Raw genomic sequence first — 18583 nt, 5'->3', positions numbered from 1 at the left:
TGGGAACACATTAACCAATAGAAGTGGTATAAACAATACAACAAACATAGCCCTGGCGCTACAGTATGCTGTACGCCCTGGCACTCAAAAATAGTACTTAGCATTGTGTAGCATCTTATCCTAGCTATCTTTGTTGTATACGGGTAATGGGTTAGCCTAGCAATTGTAAGTGCTTGGCACTTGGTTCTACGAACATCCTTACTGGACCGACAGCGATATGTTGTTGTTTATCTTTCAAATGTACTGATTGTCGCTTTGGATAAAAGCGTCTGCTAAATGCCCTAAATCTAAATTTAAATGTTACTAAGTTGGAAGGGTTGAAATTAAATGTATCATCTTCCTTGTTTGGCTTTGTGCGTGTGCGTCTGTGCGTGCGTGTGTCGCCACTAGTGGGCGCACGTCCTTGCAACACTTTCACTTTCACTTTCAGTTTGGAAGAAAAGACCACAGGGTGGGTCTGAAGCTACTCACGTACGTATTTATAAAGGTTTAAGTTTATAATGTTAACTAGAGACTTAGTTAACATTATAAGGGTGGATGTGAGGTTGTAATGTAGGATATAGACCAGCGGTATGTAAACCATTAGGCCTGGTAGTACGCCTTACTAACTTCAGACTTTACAACCGGGCCGAAACGAAAGTTTAACCGAGCTGTGTGTCCTAACATAGCCTGAGCTGTGATGATAATATAATAATAGTTAATCGTTATTAAAATAGGCCTATACCATTTCGTATTGCTTTCAGAACTAGTTTCTAATGAAATGTTCACCATGTATTACCAGTAAGGTCCACCGTATATACACCACGTACATACACTAGCAGGAGTGTATATACACGTATATAGTAGGCTACCAGAAGATCTATTAATCACCTTTTGAGTTACATGTCTGTGTTCCTCTCGGCAGGACGTCCCTGGCCAACCTGACTGCCCGACTCAACATGGCGTCCCCTGGACCGAGAGAGGAGCCCGCTGAAACAGTGAGTGGCTTTGGTTTCTTAAGGAGGAAGGAAAAGATATGTCATGGATCAGATTTGCTGTTTTAATCGTTGGACCTTCAAATCACATTCCAGCACTTAATTACGTTGACCCTCACTTTACGTAACAAGTTATGAAACGTACCATGTTACAAACCGAATGGGTGCAGCATTGGAACCAAAGATCAGGGCAGGGCAGGAACTATCTGGACTATTCAGGTCAAATAAAATATTATAATTCAATCATATTTTCAATAATAATGTCATCCAAAGCATCCATAACATTATTGTTATATTTTAGATTTAGAATTAGTGATAATCTTTAATCAATAGAAATACAAAATGTGGGGTTTGTAAGGAAGGATGTTATTATTCAGCCCAAAACATAACCATAAAAGCCCAACTCTGAACATGTCTATTCTCAGACGTTAACTTGATGTCAACATAAGCGGGATGTCAAAAACAATAGTACACCATAGCTCGTAATTCCGCCCCTTCCGGGAGACCTCCAAGGGACCTCTGGGCTAGGAAAATATGAATGGGTTTCAATGGAGAGAAAGTAATTATTTTCTGGTCCCAGTATGCCCTGGATTACACATATGTTGTTTGGGGATTTAAATAATATTTTTTCATGCAAAGAAAACCAAAAAAAAATTGCGAGGAAGTTTGATAATGTTAGGTTTTGTTTGAGGCCGCTTTGTGAACTACAGCCCCTCGCTGCTCTCGACGAAAATGATATACGTCACCACCACTCTGGTACAGACATGGCGATCTCTCTGCTCCACTTCACCGCTTTTTTCCAAGGAGACGATAACTGCATCGAAAGAGGTGAAAACCATTATAAGTCGGGGCATGTGTAGATTTTCAGTTATGCCGATGGGGAGATTGTCGGTCTTGTCCACGCCAGTCGCAGGGAGCGTGACGTCACATCCGAGACGTGTAGTCTTTCTCATTGTGTTTTCTCTACAGTCTTTAACTAAACATTGCACAATAAACGGTCAAACTCTTGGCATGAAAATATATCATTTAAATCCACAAACAACATATGTGTAATCCAGGACATATAAAGAGTGGGACCAGAAAATAATTACTTTCTATCCATTGAAACCCATTCATATTTTTTGATCTCAGAGGTCCCATGTGGGTCTACCGGAAGGGGCAGACTTGCAAGCTCTATTGTGTTGTTGTATTTAATCACATGCAATGTTGTTCTTGCTTTCAGACAGACAATTCTAACTTAATAAATACGCATAACGACCAGAGTACTGGAAGTAAAACCATTTCACAGGTTTCAGAGCTACCTAATGCTGAAGAGGTTTCTAAAGGGGTAAACCTTTATCCTGGCTATTGCCAGACCAAGCTCAATCTGGGGAAGCTGCCGTCATTTTCTTCAGCACAAGAGGCGTGATCAATGGGCCTAGTTCAAACGACTCTGTACTCAATTGGCTGCTTGCCCTCACTTGGCTGTCGTCATTGTGTTAAACCAGCAAACACAACGTAAGGGGGGGAAAAGCCAGCTTGGTGATTGGCTCCCACAAAAACGTATTGGAAGCAGAAAGAAATGTATTGCTCTTCTCCAGACCTTTCTTCAGGGCGAACTCAAATCGTGCACAGAATGGGCGGGGCTATCCAGTCTAGTAAACCTTCCCTTCTGCACAATCACTAGACTCTGTTAATATAGAGGAATTGATTTAAATATATACGCTTCACACATTTTTGGGGCTAGAACTATGATAGTTTCACACTTTTTCAAGGCTAGTACTATGCTAGCTAGACTATGCTTCTGGTCAAATCAAAACTGCAACTGTTATATTTCAAGCAGAGAAAAAGATAACTTCCCCGATCCTCTAAACATGTTATTTTAACAATGTTGGTCTGAGTATCCACACAATTATTGTTATTTTAAATTTAGAATTAGTGACCATATTTTAATCAATAGGAATGTGGTGTTTGTAAAGTATACATTTTATTATTCAGCCCAAAACATAACCAAAAAAGCCAAACTTTGATAATGTCTTGTCTATTCTCAGAAGTTAACTGCTTGAACATGAGGTCACTGCATTGTTATTGGCTTTTATCTTCGGTTTAGGTGTTTCACTTTCAGACCCCCATGAAGAAGGATAAACCTGTAGCAACCATTCATCTGAAGGTAGTCTGGCCAGAGGGAGAACCTCCACGCAGGTGGGAGACAGAACTTCAAAAAGCTCTGCAGAGTTGGTTCAACAAAAACCCCAAACGCACAGTCATCACTGAGTGTGTACGGCTAACTGATCAAAAGGATGGAAGTGTGAGGCTGGAGATAATACCGGCTACAGGTAATTACAGATTTGATTTATTTGATGTTATATGAAATGAACTCCAATCAAATGTGTAACAATGAAAGGTGTTTTGAATGTTAAGGGCAGGAGGATCTGTTCACTGACGACACCCAGCTGACCCTGAGGGACCAGAAGACAACAGCCAGTGTGAGGCGTCTTAATGGGGGTGGTTCTGCTCCAGTAGCCCATGACAACGACAATCCTTGGTTAATCCCATCTGCACCACCTGTGAGTAGTAATACTACTATCAAAGCTGCAAACGTGTTGCTTTTCGGCGACAATCGCCGTTTTCTTGGTCAATTTGGTCATTCACGTGAATCGTGTAGAACCGGAGAGTTTTGTTTTTTGGGGGGGGGTTGGGTCCAGAATTGCGAAAAATTATTGGATCATTCTTATAATTGACATTTCTCTGGGCCAATCGGAATCTCAGCACTTGCTTCAGAATCTTTCTTATAATTGACACTTCTCTGGGCCAATCGGAATCTTGAAGCACACAGCGCAAACTGAACTTGCCATTGGATGAGACGGTCGCCCTGGCTACCGCGCATGCGCATCCGCATATGCATGCGGCCAAACAACGCAAGAGAGCTAGCGAAACACTCGTCCAGAGGGGTGTTCCCCGAACGGAGGTTTAACAAACACTGAGTTAACGCTGAACTCTAGGTTGATTTACCCTGTGCCGACTAACCCAGAGTTTTCGGTTCCACAGCAGCGGTTATGCATGTCACTAAACATTCCCGTCAACGTGACCAATCCCCACCATATCCCAGCCTTTTGCCTGCTCCTTTGCATTTTTTTTAATATTTTTATAATTAATATATATATATATTTTTTTTTACATTATTTTATGCTACGTTTTATGAGTAGCCTATGTCAGTCTGCACAAATCCCCCCCACTTTCTCTCACACATTTTAAGTGCCCTGCCTGCTCAAACATTTCCTGGACTGTCTCTCTCAAACTAAGAACATAATGGCCCACATTAGGCTCAGACGCACGTGATACACCATTACCAATGTGTTATAATAAAACGCATCCAATACTAGGAATGTCCGCTGGTTACGCCACTGAGGCTATAGTAGGCTAACGAGGCTCTTAGCGTCCTACGAGTACCCTGGAGCACTCGTTAGCTATTCGTGACTCGTGAGCGTTTTCTAGACGTTCGTTACCAAAGATGCTTTCGGGAAACGGTGTGAAAACTGTACGATGCTCGTACGACCCACTCTGCGATCCACTTAGGCTAAAGATGCTTTCGGGAAACGGGGCCCAGGTCAAATAAAATATTATATATCAATCATATATTCAATAATAATGTCGTCCAAAGCATCCACAAAATTATTGTTACATTTTAGATTTAGAATTAGTGATCATCTTTAATCAATAGAAAAACTAAATGTGGGGTTCGTAGGGAAGGATGTTATTATTCAGCCCAAACATAACCATAAAAGCCCAACTCTAAACATGTCGATTCTCAGACGATAACTGGATGTCAACATAAGCAGGATGTCAACCATAGAGCTCGTAAGTCCGCCCCTTCCGGGAGACCTCCATGGGACCTCTGGGCTAGGAAAATATGAATGGGTTGCAATGGAGAGAAAGTAATTATTTTCTGGTCCCAGTATGCCCTGGATTACACATATGTTGTTTTTGGATTTAAATAATAATTTTTCATGCAAAGAAAACGAAAAGAAATTGCGAGGAAGTTTGATAATGTTAGGTTTTGTGTGAGGCCACTTTGTGAACTACAGCCCCTCGCTGCTCTCGACGCGAATGATATACGTCACCACCTCTCTGGTACAGACATGGCGATCTCTCTGCTCCACTTCACCGCTTTTTTCCAAGGAGACGATAACTGCATCGAAAGACGTGAAAACCATTATAAATCGGGGCATGTGTAGATTTTCAGTTATGCCGATGGGGAGATTGTCGGTTTTGTCCACGCCAGTCGCAGGGAGCGTGACGTCACATCCGAGACGTGTAGTCTTTCTCATTGTGTTTTCTCTACAGCCTTTAACTAAACATTGCACAATAAACGGTCAAACTCTTGGCATGAAAATGTATCATTTAAATCCACAAACAACATATGTGTAATCCAGGACATATAAAGAGTGGGACCAGAAAATAATTACTTTCTATCCATTGAAACCCATTCATATTTTTTGATCTCAGAGGTCCCATGTGGGTCTACCGGAAGGGGCAGACTTGCAAGCTCTATTGTGTTGTTGTATTTAATCACATGCAATGTCGTTCTTGCTTTCAGACAGACAATTCTAACTTAATAAAAACGCATAACGACCAGAGTACTGGAAGTAAAACCATTTCACAGGTTTCAGAGCTACCTAATGCTGAAGAGGTTCCTAAAGGGGTAAGCCTTTAGCCTGTCTATTGCCAGACCAAGCTCAATCTGGGGAAGCTGCCGTCATTTTCTTCAGCACAAGAGGAGTGATCAATGGGCCTAGTTCAAACGACTCTGTACTCAATTGGCTGCTTGCCGTCCCTACATTGTTATTGGCTTTTATCTTTGGTTTTTGGTTTTTCACTTTCAGACTCCCCAGAAGAAGGATACTGTAGCCACCGTTCATCTGAAGGTAGTCTGGCCAGAGGGAGAACCTCCACCCAAGTGGGAGACAGAACTTCAAAAAGCTCTGCAGGTTTGGTTCAACAAAAACCCAAAAAACAGAGTCACCACCGAGTGCTTAAAGCTAACCGGTCAAATGGATGGAAGTGTGAGGCTGGGGATAACACCGGCTACAGGTAATTACAGATTTGATTTATTTTATGTAACATGAAATGAACTCTAATCAAATGTCTAACAATGAAAGGTGATTTGAATGTTAAGGGCAGGAGGATCTGTTCACTGACGACACCCAGCTGACCTTTAGGGACCAGAAGACAACAGCCAGTGTGAGGCGTCTTAAAGGTTGGGTAGGTGATTTGCGAAACGCCAGCAGATTTTGAAAATACACAACTCAAATGGTCCTACCCCCTCTCCTTCAACGCTGACTCTGACTCCACCCATTCCAAGTACCTGGACGCGCAATCATGCACGAGCGCGAACAGAGATGCGCGAGAGCTAGCCAGGCTAGCGTAGGTTTTCGTTTAACAACATGGCACTACATTCAGCTGTAAGTTGCACCCAGTACCGCGGGAAGTAGGAGTGCTGGGGGTGCTGCAACACCCCCTGTCCGAGGCCCTGTCTTATCACAGAAAACGATCATTTCTAAAAAACTCCGGCCAAAGTGGAGATTTCTGAAAACGCCGGTTATGTGTTGTCGTGTCAACGGGGAGAAACGGGATTTTAGGTTCTGAAGCGTCACATTATGCACCAGGAAATGCTTAACGTCATGTGAGCGCCCGCTGTACCGTATTGGTCCGAATATAAACACAAACCCCATTGTAAGACGACCTATATTTGGAAAAAAGATTTGAAGACCAGATCCGTTTTTTATGAATAAATAAATTGTATTCATTGAAATAATATACGAAAATAAAAAGGCATCGAATAAAACACTGCATTGCCACTAAACAGTAGTGCAAATAGGCCGTACTGATGTGTACACCAAAGACTATTCCTGACACTCCTCTGCCCCGCTGTGTTCGCACTGGCTGTGGTCGCTCCGAACTGTTTCGGCCCGTGGCAAAGCGAGTCATCCTCGCTGCTGTCCAAGGCATTTTGAGACGCAGCATTTATTTAATGCTCATATGACCTAGTGCTGAAAAAAGGTTATATGAAAAAGTGTGAGGGTAGCGGTGGTGCGCTAAACTTGTTCTGTGAGCAGCTGGATGTGAACGATCGATTTTCAACTGTCCGCGCATGCACTGGTGTAATTGAGCTGCGCTGCTATACATCTTTTTTTATCAATGTAACGAGTTGCGAGTCTAGTGCAGGCTGAGTTTTTTTTTTTCCCAGCACCCCCTGCTGAGAATACGTTCTCGCTGCAATGGTTGGACCAGATGTTATAAACATTAAACGGTCACATAAATCATTACTATTTTTAGAAAATGTATGTTTGTTTCATATAATTGTATTGGAAGTCCTGGTTTTCACTAGGGTTGCCGCGGTGTGGACATTTTCACACCGAGTAATACACTCGTCTCCACACCGGTATTACCGAGTATAAACGGTATAAACTTTGAAACTAGGTCAACCGCCACACAAGCATCGGTTTTTAGACCCTTCTCGTCCTTCAGTTGCCGCCAACGTTCGAAAGCAGCGCCTAGGATTATTCTTGATTTCAGTTTTTCTCTTTCAGCGTTTTTATTATCAATTACTCTCTGAAAAAGAGTTTTCCTTCTCTTTGCTGGTGGTGGTGGTGGTGGTGGGGATGGTGGCGTCTTGTCTGCCATGGAAATTGTCTTCTACTGCTAGGTCCAAATGTGGATCAACTAGTTCCAGTAGCTACCGCAGGATAACAACAAACAGGAGCTTGCTCTGGGTCACGAGCTCTGGGTCACGAGTACTGCACGAAGGGGTCGCGCGCGGGGCGCGGGGGAGGGGGAGTGCAGTACGACCGTTTGATTGACGTACTTACTGTCCAATGCAACTCGGTGGCAATGGAAATGATTGGCTGGAGTTTTTCGAGCCCTGCCCGTTCCACAGATGATTGACTTGTTTAATTTTCATGTCAGTACTTCTAACTCAGTGGCTGTAAGCGGGTTATGATAAGGATTTCAAGTAATTTTGCAAAAATGGCCAAAAAAGCAAATCACCTATACAACCTTTAATGGGGGTGGTTCTGCTCCAGTAGCCCGTGACAACGACACTCCTTGGTTAATCCCATCTGCACCACCTGTGAGTAGTAATACTACTATGCCTACTAACCACAATAATAGTTCATAGCGCTATATCAATTTCATTTATTATTATTTTTATTATTATAGTATTCATTGCATTTATATATCTCTTCTCATGGCACTCAGAGTGCTTTACCCAGAGCGTGGGGGTTATCACCAATCCTCCACTCCCAGTGTGAAGGGCTTTCACTCAGTCACACCACAGTTTCCCAATCAGTTGGCTTTGCTCCCGTTTAACCCAAATTTCAAAACCTGTGGACCGGCCAATCAGCGTTAGGGGGAGGGAGTTTTAGTTCCTAACGAGTCCCATCTTGGCTGGGCACTAATTGATATCCACATATAGGCAAAGCCTTACGTTCTTTACTAAGAAGGAAAGCAGAATCATCTCTTCTGAGGAAGGTCCGCCGTGCCATTTATTTTTCCTATTACAATTATTTTTTTCTGATTAAGAAACACTTTTGTTGAGGGCCACCATTGATCCATACTGCAAACTGGGGCATTAGACTCCTTTCTTCCTTCTTCCATGATTTTAAACTCCCCCCCCCCAGTAGTGCTGATTGTTTTTGAGGGGCCAGACACTCATCAGCGAGATCTGATGTGTGACCTCTAGAGATCAGGCTAGTCTCACGAGGCTCCAACACACACTAGAATTAAAGAAATGATTTCCCTCCTTGTTTGTTTGCTAATTTATTGCATTTTAATCAAGGAGCCTGTGAGCTGCACTGTACCGCTGGTCCACTTCTGGTACGTGAACCAGGTCTACAGAGAGAAAATGAAACGCATCGAGGAAGAAAACGGTGTTCATATCCAAAAGGAAGTGAAGGTGTCCTTCAACGGTGACACCAGCGCTGGAGCAGACCCAGTCAAGGCTCTCTCTGAATTCACCGATCTAGTCCAGTCTTGTTTAGGAGACTCCACATGCTACTCTTACTGCCATGAGCCCGGTCAAGTGGACTGGGAGAAAGCCCTTCAACTCATCAAGCAGGGTCGAGAGAAGCTCACGCTTACCGTGTCACCCCATGAGGTGGAGGTGTGTGGGCCAATGGAAAGCCTGAAGACTTTCAAAAAAAAATCTAAAATTCTAAAGAAAAGCCATAATTCCCAGATCCCTGGTCCGTCATCTACAGGGGAAGCTCAAGGAAGATCAGACACATTGCAAATTGATTTAGCAAATTGGGTGGTAGTAACTACTCTCTTTAAGACGGAGTTGGCAGAACTTGAAAAAGTGTTTGGGGTGAAATATTGTTACATGCAGGATAAGGTGAAGGCAAGAGCTGAAATGAAATCCAGAGATGCCTTTACCCTGGAGAGCGACGCCCTCAGAGCTCTTGTGTGCCTGCACCAGAGAGTGACCGCCTCGGTACTGAGTTGCTCCCTGCATAGCCAGAGCCAGAGACACCTAGTGAAGGAGAGACTGGCTGGACTCCCTGGGGTCGTCCCTGATTTTCAGGGGGACCAGTGGAGGATCATCGGCCTGCCAGAGGACCTGCGCCGGGCTGTTGACCTCATCGAGAGTGACCTAGGAAGACCCATCTTCAGGGAGGAGGACAAGCAGAGGATTGGACACCTGAGATATGGAGTTGACTCCAGCGGAGGAAGAGACATGGCAGGGGGCGCACCCCCAGTGAGGGGGGCCCCGGCAGCTGAAGAAGAAGAAGACAAGTGTCCTGTTTGCATGGATCAAATTACAAACAGGACAACGCTGCCGTGCAACCATGCGTTGTGCACAGAATGTCTGGAAAACTTTGTGACAAAGATGGGACCCACCTGTCCGATATGTAAAGCTATTTTTGGAGAAATAACGGGAGACCAGCCTGACGGAAGTATGACATATGAAACTCAACGTACTTCACTTCCAGGTTTCTGGGGATATGGCCATATATTGATCAAATATGACATTCCTCATGGAAAACAGACGGTACTAATTATCATTTTATATCTATATAAAGATGCATGGATATGTTTCTTGTATCTGCATAAATGCACGTATTCTTTTTTTTACGTTTCTGATTACAACTCCCCCCCCGCGCCCCTCCCCGTATCCCAAGGCCCGACACCCCAACCCTGGGAGGCCGTATCGTGGCACCCAGAGATCAGCGTACCTCCCAGACAACAGAGAAGGCTGGGAGGTGTTGACGTTACTGCAGAGAGCCTTCGACAAGAGGTTGATCTTCACAGTGGGGACCTCCGTTACCTCTGGGTCTGAGAACCAGGTCACCTGGAACGACATCCACCACAAGACCAGCTTCGGTGGAGGCCCAGCGAGGTAGGCTGATGTCCACGTCTTAAAACACGTTTGGATGTTTTGGAGCGGAGAGAGAGCGGAGACTTGAAGGATTGATCCTCTAATGTGTCAACTGTTTGGCAGCATGGCCGTAGCCAGCTATGCGGTCACTGAGGTCTGGACCTTTGTAATAAAAAATAAAAAAATACATATATATATATATATTGATTTAATTGTTTTTTTAATCATGATTTTTCATTTATATTAGTGGCGCTATTTAAGCATAAAATCAGGATTTGAATACGTTGATATTACAAAAAAGTTGTTTGTATCTGTATTTATACAAAAATTAATTAATTGTAGATTGTATTGCTTTGGTTGTGTCTGTATGTGTCTGTTTGCAGTAAATGAGCGCTATTCAAACAAAGAAATCTGGACCCCACTCATTTCTAAACCCTGGCAATGGCCCTGTTTTGCAGCTTTGGGTATCCAGACTCCGACTACCTTCGGAGGGTGAAGGAGGAACTGAAGGCGAAAGGCATCGAGTGAAGTCCTCTCATTAGAAAAACATCTGTATCATTTGAAGATCCAATCTGTATCACTTAAACAAATCAAACGTTGAATGTATCTGTCTTTTGAATAGACACAGGGAATGTCTCATGTAGGGCAAATGGTTTAATGGGTATGAATATCTTGCTGATTATTAGGTGGAAAGGTTTGTTGAATGAGAATATAAATCTACACTAGAAATGATGTTAAATTAAGAAGAGCTGGCTTCAACTGTACAATATTGTTAGCGCCTTTAAAATATCAGCGCAGACTGTAAAAGTAGACAACCATTGTTTTCTATTCAGTTTCTCATTGTAGTTGATTCACATAAATAATTGCCTTTTAATGTGGAAAGTATTGTAGTCAAATTTAAACAATTTATTAAAAATACAAACCAATAACAAATCAGATGTGTGTTTGTGTGTGTGTGTGTGTGTGTGTGTGTGTGTGTGTGTGTGTGTGTGTGTGTGTGTGTACTAACTAAATATTTGCATGTTGGTGATTGAAGTGGATTGAACATTTAAAGTGTGATAATTGCATTGATCAAAGATAATCAAAACATGATAGCATAGCAGTGTGGCTTCTTAATGTTCTCATTACATTATCCAATAAAGCCAGATGATAGACTATTCTCTTTTACTTTCTGTTTCATCCTGTCCAACCTGGAGTACGTTGCTAATCCGGTCTGCACGTCATGATAGCTCACGATGCTCTCTGGGTGTGTAACGAACCGTTTGGGCGTGTCACTTGCTCTCTGGGCGTGTATCACCTTACGCACATGGGGCCCTATTTTAACAGGCTGAAACGCAAGTGAGAAGCGCCAAACGCAAGTATTTTTGTGGGCGGTTCTATGGCGATGTTGCTATTATACCGGCGGATCAATGACTCTTGCGCCCGACGCAAATCTAAAAAGGGTCGCCCTGAATTAGCCTAATTACCCGTAGGTGTGGTTTGGGCGTAACGTGCAATAAACCAATGAGAGGGCTATCTCCCATCCCCTTTAAGAGCCATTTGAAGTCTCTGATGAGACAGGTGCATGACCACATGAATTTCAAAATTCAAATAGACCAGTTTAGGGGCAAATAATATGGCCTCATTCACACATGGAATAGCATTTTCTTCCACAACTTCAGAAATACTGAATCCTCAAATAAATGTCGGCAAAGAAAACTTAACACATATATGATATGCGGTAACTGTGGTTCTATTTAATGATACACGCAATACATTAACAAACATTGTTTCTTACCAGTATTGTATGCATTATCGTTATCGACTTGTGTTCCTAATATGCATGTGTCCCCCGTTAATATACATTGCCAAGGACTGTATTATTCGTTACGTGTTTAGTTTTTTGTGTGTTAAAACAGACGGATGCACACACGCGCCCGCATTCATTAATTATTTTACACTTACACACACGTGCGCCCTTATTCATTCATTCTTTTTAACACTCACTAGCGGTAAAACAATGATTTCTCACAATCAAATACTCATCAATCCTAAAAGTTATGGGCTTGTACACGATGTCTGTTTCAAGAAAATATGTGTTTGCTGTACGGTGTTTGCAGATGCATTGATTTAAAAGTACAACTTATTACGGCTGTATCAGCTGTTCTTTCCCAAATAATTTACCAAGAATGTGTGGCTAGGTAGATGAGAGAGGCAAAGTGTATGCACGAGGTGCACAAGCAACATTATGCATGCACCCTTAAAATAGCATCTGAACAACGCGCCACTGACTTTAAACCAGCTATTTCCTGGTTTGTGGCGGAATTGTTTTCTGAAACTGCAAAATAGCACCAGGGAACGTTTGCGCCAGAACACGCCTCCTACTTTCGCTGAACCGTCCCTTGGGGCCCAAGATCATTCCCTTATAGCGACGCGTGCCAGTGGAGGGAAAAGAACGCTCCGCGCCAGTTGCAAACTAGCAACGACACATGCGTCGGTGTAGAAAGTCAATTGCGCTGGATGCAAGATAGGGCCCATAGTATTGTAGCGAATTTCAAAAGCAGAGGCGTTATATTCTTTCAATAACTTTATTGAATCGTTTCAAGAGTAAACCTCCAAGACCTAACTCAACCGAGCATTTGACATAACAGTCTTCACTCACTCCTCACTAACTGACTTCGTCAAGCAAAGCATGATGGGAACACATTAACCAATAGAAGTGGTATAAACAATACAACAAACATAGCCCTGGCGCTACAGTATGCTGTACGCCCTGGCACTCAAAAATAGTACTTAGCATTGTGTAGCATCTTATCCTAGCTATCTTTGTTGTATACGGGGAATGGGTTAGCCTAGCAATTGTAAGTGCTTGGCACTTGGTTCTACGAACATCCTTACTGGACCGACAGCGATATGTTGTTGTTTATCTTTCAAATGTACTGATTGTCGCTTTGGATAAAAGCGTCTGCTAAATGCCCTAAATCTAAATTTAAATGTTACTAAGTTGGAAGGGTTGAAATTAAATGTATCATCTTCCTTGTTTGGCTTTGTGTGTGTGCGTCTGTGCGTGCGTGTGTCGCCACTAGTGGGCGCACGTCCTTGCAACACTTTCACTTTCTGTTTGGAAGAAAAGACCAGGGTGGGTCTGAAGCTGCTCACGTACGTATTTATAAAGGTTTAAGTTTATAATGTTAACTAGAGACTTAGTTAACATTATAAGGGTGGATGTGAGGTTGTAATGTAGGATATAGACCAGCGGTATGTAAACCATTAGGCCTGGTAGTACGCCTTACTAACTTCAGACTTTACAACCGGGCCGAAACGAAAGTTTAACCGAGCTGTGTGTCCTAACATACCCTGAGCTGTGATGATAATATAATAATAGTTAATCGTTATTATAATAGGCCTATACCATTTCGTATTGCTTTCAGAACTCATTTCTAATGAAATGTTCACCATGTATTACCACTTACCAGTAAGGTCCACCGAATATACACCACGTATATACACCACGTACATACACTAGCAGGAGTGTATATACACGTATATATAGTACCAGAAGATCTATTAATCACCTTTTGAGTTACATGTCTGTGTTCCTCTCGGCAGGACGTCCCTGGCCAACCTGACTTCCCGACTCAACATGGCGTCCCCTGGACAGAGAGAGGAGCCCGCTGAAACAGTGAGTGGCTTTGGTTTCTTAAGGAGGAAGGAAAAGTTATGTCATGGATCAGATTTGCTGTTTTAATCGTTGGACCTTCAAATCACATTCCAGCACTTAATTATGTTGACACTGACGTTACGTAACAAGTTATGAAACGTACCATGTTACAAACCGAATGGATGCAGCCGGTAAGACTGGAACCAAGATCAGGGCCGGGTAGGAACTATCTAGACCAGGCCTATTCAACTAGCGGCGCGTGGGCCAAATGCGGCCCCTCTTAGTTTTTTTCTGGCCCGCAAGTGGTTGCATGCAAAAAATAAATAAAATAAAGGAGAAACATAGTTGCATGCAAATCAGGTTTCCGTGTGTAGCCGGTGATACTAGCCAGTATCAGTACCCCACAATCAGGAGCTGGCATCACTTATTCTGACAATGTTTGGCTCAACCGATACGTCTGAGTCTAGCTTTTCTCATATGAATGCCATCAGAACAAGGGCACGTTGCTCCATGACCTATGAGAAGCTGCATGAGTGTCTCAGGATGAGCCAAACTAGGCAAACAAGGCAGTGCAATATTTCTCACTGACTCACTGGCTCAAAATGTCTCATATGTACAGTAGTTCTGTTTTGTGATGATTCAAACAACATTGTTGAATTCTAAAAACGTGTCCAAAATATGTGAGAACAAAATCTTTTATAATGATACGATTAAGTGAAGAAAAAAAGTGAAGAAGGAAGGAATGCGTCTGACAAGTTTATTCCATGTAGTAGTACTATTTATATTAAGTTAACACTACTTTAAGTACGATTTATTTGTAGCGATTCATTCACGTAGTTTTACTCTGTGTGGCCCATGAACCCCCAGTGGTTTTCCTTTTCAGCCCAGTTGTTAAGGAGGTTGAATGGCCCTGATCTAGACTATGATTCAGGTCAAATAAAATATTATATTTCATCATATATTCAATAATAATGTCGTCCAAAGCATCCACAACATCATTGTTATATTTTAGATTTTGAATTAGTGATCATCTTTAATCAATAGAAAAACAAAATGTGGGGTTCGTAAGGATGGATGTTATTATTCAGCCCAAAACATAACCATAAAAGCCCAACTCTGAACATGTCTATTCTCAGACGATAACTGGATGTCAACATAAGCAGGATGTCAACCATAGAGCTCGTAAGTCCGCCCCTTCCGGGAGACCTCCATGGGACCTCTGGGCTAGGAAAATATGAATGGGTTTCAATGGAGAGAAAGTAATTATTTTCTGGTCCCAGTCTTTATATGCCCTGGATTACACATATGTTGTTTTTGGATTTAAATAATAATTTTTCATGCAAAGAAAACAAAAAGAAATTGCGAGGAAGTTTGATAATGTTAGGTTTTGTGTGAGGCTGCTATGTGAACTACAGCCCCTCGCTGCTCTCGACGCGAATTATATACGTCACCACCACTCTGGTACAGACATGGCGATCTCTCTGCTCCACTTCACCGCTTTTTTCCAAGGAGACGATAACTGCATCGAAAGAGGTGAAAACCATTATAAGTCGGGGCATGTGTAGATTTTCAGTTATGCCGATGGGGAGATTGTCGGTCTTGTCCACGCCAGTCGCAGGGAGCGTGACGTCACATACGAGACGTGTAGTCTTTCTCATTGTGTTTTCTCTACAGCCTTTAACTGAACAATTGCGCAATAAACAGTCAAACTCTTGGCATGAAAATATATCATTTAAATCCACAAACAACATATGTGTAATCCAGGACATATAAAGAGTGGGACCAGAAAATAATTACTTTCAATCCATTGAAACCCATTCATATTTTTTGATCTCAGAGGTCCCATGTGGGTCTACCGGAAGGGGCAGACTTGCAAGCTCTATTGTGTTGTTGTATTTAATCACATGCAATGTTGTTCTTGCTTTCAGACAGACAATTCTAACTTGATAAATACGCATAACGACCAGAGTACTGGAAGTAAAACCATTTCACATGTTTCAGAGCTACCTAATGCTGAAGAGGTTCCTAAAGGGGTAAACCTTTAGCCTGGCTATTGCCAGACCAAGCTCAATCTGGGGAAGCTGCCGTCATTTTCTTCAGCACAAGAGGCGTGATCAATGGGCCTAGTTCAAACGACTCTGTACTCAATTGGCTGTTTGCCGTCGCTTGGCTGTCGTCATTGTGTTAAACCAGCAAATACAACATAAGGGGGGGAAAAGCCAGCTTGGTGATTGGCTCCCGCAAAAATGTATTGGAAGCAGAAAGAAATGTATTGCTCTTCTCCAGTGCCCTATACCACGAAGCTCGCTGAACATACCCAGGCTTTCTTGGGAAAACCTGGCTCGACAGAGCCGCAACTCGCAATCAGAGTTAAATGGTACCACGAAGCTCACTTTAGATTCAATTAGTTGAACCAGGTTTTCCGCTTTAGGTTCAGTGCGCGTTCAAGTGAAAGGGGCGTTTTTTGCGTCATTTTTCTCACCTTTACGATAGATCAAGCAGTCTATATGCGTATAAGTGAAAAGATTCTGCATATTGTCTGTAAAATAACTATGCCAAATGCAGAATTGTTCGCCATTAATCCAAATAGAATGATGATGATTTAAAAATGCATAAGCAACTTCCATCCTGCCTTATTCTATCATTTAGGGAATTCACTTTAAATACACCCTATTTAAGAAATGTATAGCATGTTTTCGACTGCTGAGAGGTAGCGGCTGTAGCGTAGTGGATTAGTATAAGACCCGAACGCCAGCGACCGGGGTTCAAATTCGCCGGTCTATCATCATGCATTTTACCCCCATAGATGTGATGCCAGCCCGGCCTTGAAAATATGGGTTCAAGTTCGAAATAAGCACAAAAATATAATTCCATAAGCTTTAGTGAATAAGTATTCCATATGCACGAGAATTAGGACTTTTTTAAGCTTCACATAAATTCGCGTCACTTGGGAGTCGAACCCCCCGCGCAGAAATTCAAGACTGACGCGCTACCTCCACTCTAGCACTCTGTCACTGAGACACAATGCGCAACAGTAATCATTGTCTACATAAGGTCCAAAAGGACGATCAAATAACGAACACCCTCTGATGAGAATCTGTATCTCTCATGAAGAACCCCAATTTCGTTGTTTGCACAATGACAATAAAGTCTGAAATCTGAATATCGTCAGACAATGCCAAGGGATCGGTTCTGTCCCGTAAAACCCTTGTCTCCGGAGAGACGCCTGTACGAGAAATGCGCCGGGGTCCACGGGAACACCCACAAATGGTGACGCCATTGTCAGAGGAGGGGCTAGGAAGCTGCGCACGCCGATTTAAGTAGCCGATCTCCGGCTAGACTAAGCCGAAAAACTGCTCCCGACCAGGTTTGGTTGCGAGCATAAGTCACCATGGTGATACAACGACGCTAAAAGAGATCGACTTTCGTGGTACAACTAAGCCAGGCTTGGAGCTCAACATACCTCGCTAACCCTCTAAGCGAGCTTCGTGGTACAGGGCCCAGACCTTTCTTCAGGGCGAACTCAAATCGCCCGCAGAATGGGCGGGGCTATCCAGTCTAGTAAACCTTCCCTTCTGCACAATCACGAGACACATTTTTGGGGCTAGTACTATGATAGTTGACACTTTTTCAAGGCTAGTACTATGCTAGCTAGACTATGCTTCTGGTCAAATCAAAACTGCAACTATTATATTTCAAGCAGAGAAAAAGATAACTTCCCCGATCTTCTAAACATGTTATTTTAACAATGTTGGTCTGAGTATCCACACAATTATTGTTATTTTAAATTTAGTTAATTAGTGACCATATTTTAATCAATAGGAATGTGGTGTTTGTAAAGTATGCATTTTATTATTCAGCCCAAAACATAACCAAAAAAGCCAAACTTTGATAATGTCTTGTCTATTCTCAGAAGTTAACTGCTTGAACATGAGGTCACTGCATTGTTATTGGCTTTTATCTTCGGTTTTGGTGTTTCACTTTCAGACCCCCATGAAGAAGGATAAACCTGTGGCAACCATTCATCTGAAGGTAGTCTGGCCAGAGGGAGAACCTCCACGCAGGTGGGAGACAGAACTTCAAAAAGCTCTGCAGAGTTGGTTCAACAAAAACCCCAAACGCACAGTCATCACTGAGTGTGTACGTCTAACTGATCAAAAGGATGGAAGTGTGAGGCTGGAGATAACACCGGCTACAGGTAATTACATTTTTGATTTATTTTATGTTACATGAAATGAACTCCAATCAAATGTGTAACAATGAAAGGTGTTTTGAATGTTAAGGGCAGGAGGATCTGTTCACTGACGACACCCAGCTGACCCTGAGGGACCAGACAACAGCCAGTGTGAGGCGTCTTAATGGGGGTGGTTCTGCTCCAGTAACCCATGACAACGACACTCCTCGGTTATTCCCATCTGCACCACCTGTGAGTAGTAATACTACTATGCCTACTAACCACAATAATAGTTCATAGTATTCGTTGCATTTATATATCTCCTGTCATGGCACTCAGAGTGCTTTACCCAGAGCGTGGGGGTTATCACCAATCCTCCACTACCAGTGTGAAGGCCTTTCACTCAGTCACACCACAGTTTTCCAATCAGTTGGCTTTGC

At 42.7% G+C, this 18583-nt stretch overlaps 1 protein-coding gene across 13 annotated transcripts in view; it reads left to right on the top strand.

The window, feature by feature from the left end:
* Positions 1–18583, top strand: part of dtx3lb.2 (deltex E3 ubiquitin ligase 3L b, tandem duplicate 2) — a 34372-nt gene that overhangs the window by 11594 nt on the left and 4195 nt on the right. For 6 of the 13 annotated variants that reach the window (XM_030374380.1, XM_030374381.1, XM_030374377.1 and 3 more), the window contains 4 exons: positions 3079–3289; positions 3375–3520; positions 17942–18167; positions 18253–18395. In XM_030374380.1, coding sequence (XP_030230240.1) covers positions 3079–3289; positions 3375–3520; positions 17942–18167; positions 18253–18395 — 726 coding nt within the window. Of the gene's footprint in view, positions 1–3078; positions 3290–3374; positions 3521–5836; positions 6045–6129; positions 6200–8790; positions 10003–10132; positions 10351–17941; positions 18168–18252; positions 18396–18583 lie in introns of all 13 variants that reach the window. The other 7 variants (XM_030374379.1, XM_030374384.1, XM_030374383.1 and 4 more) reach the window with 7 other exon arrangements.

Source organism: Gadus morhua, chromosome 13 (assembly GCF_902167405.1).
Source record: "Gadus morhua chromosome 13, gadMor3.0, whole genome shotgun sequence".
Classification (NCBI taxonomy): Eukaryota; Metazoa; Chordata; class Actinopteri; order Gadiformes; family Gadidae; genus Gadus; species Gadus morhua.
This window is presented reverse-complemented; position numbering and strand designations above follow the sequence as displayed.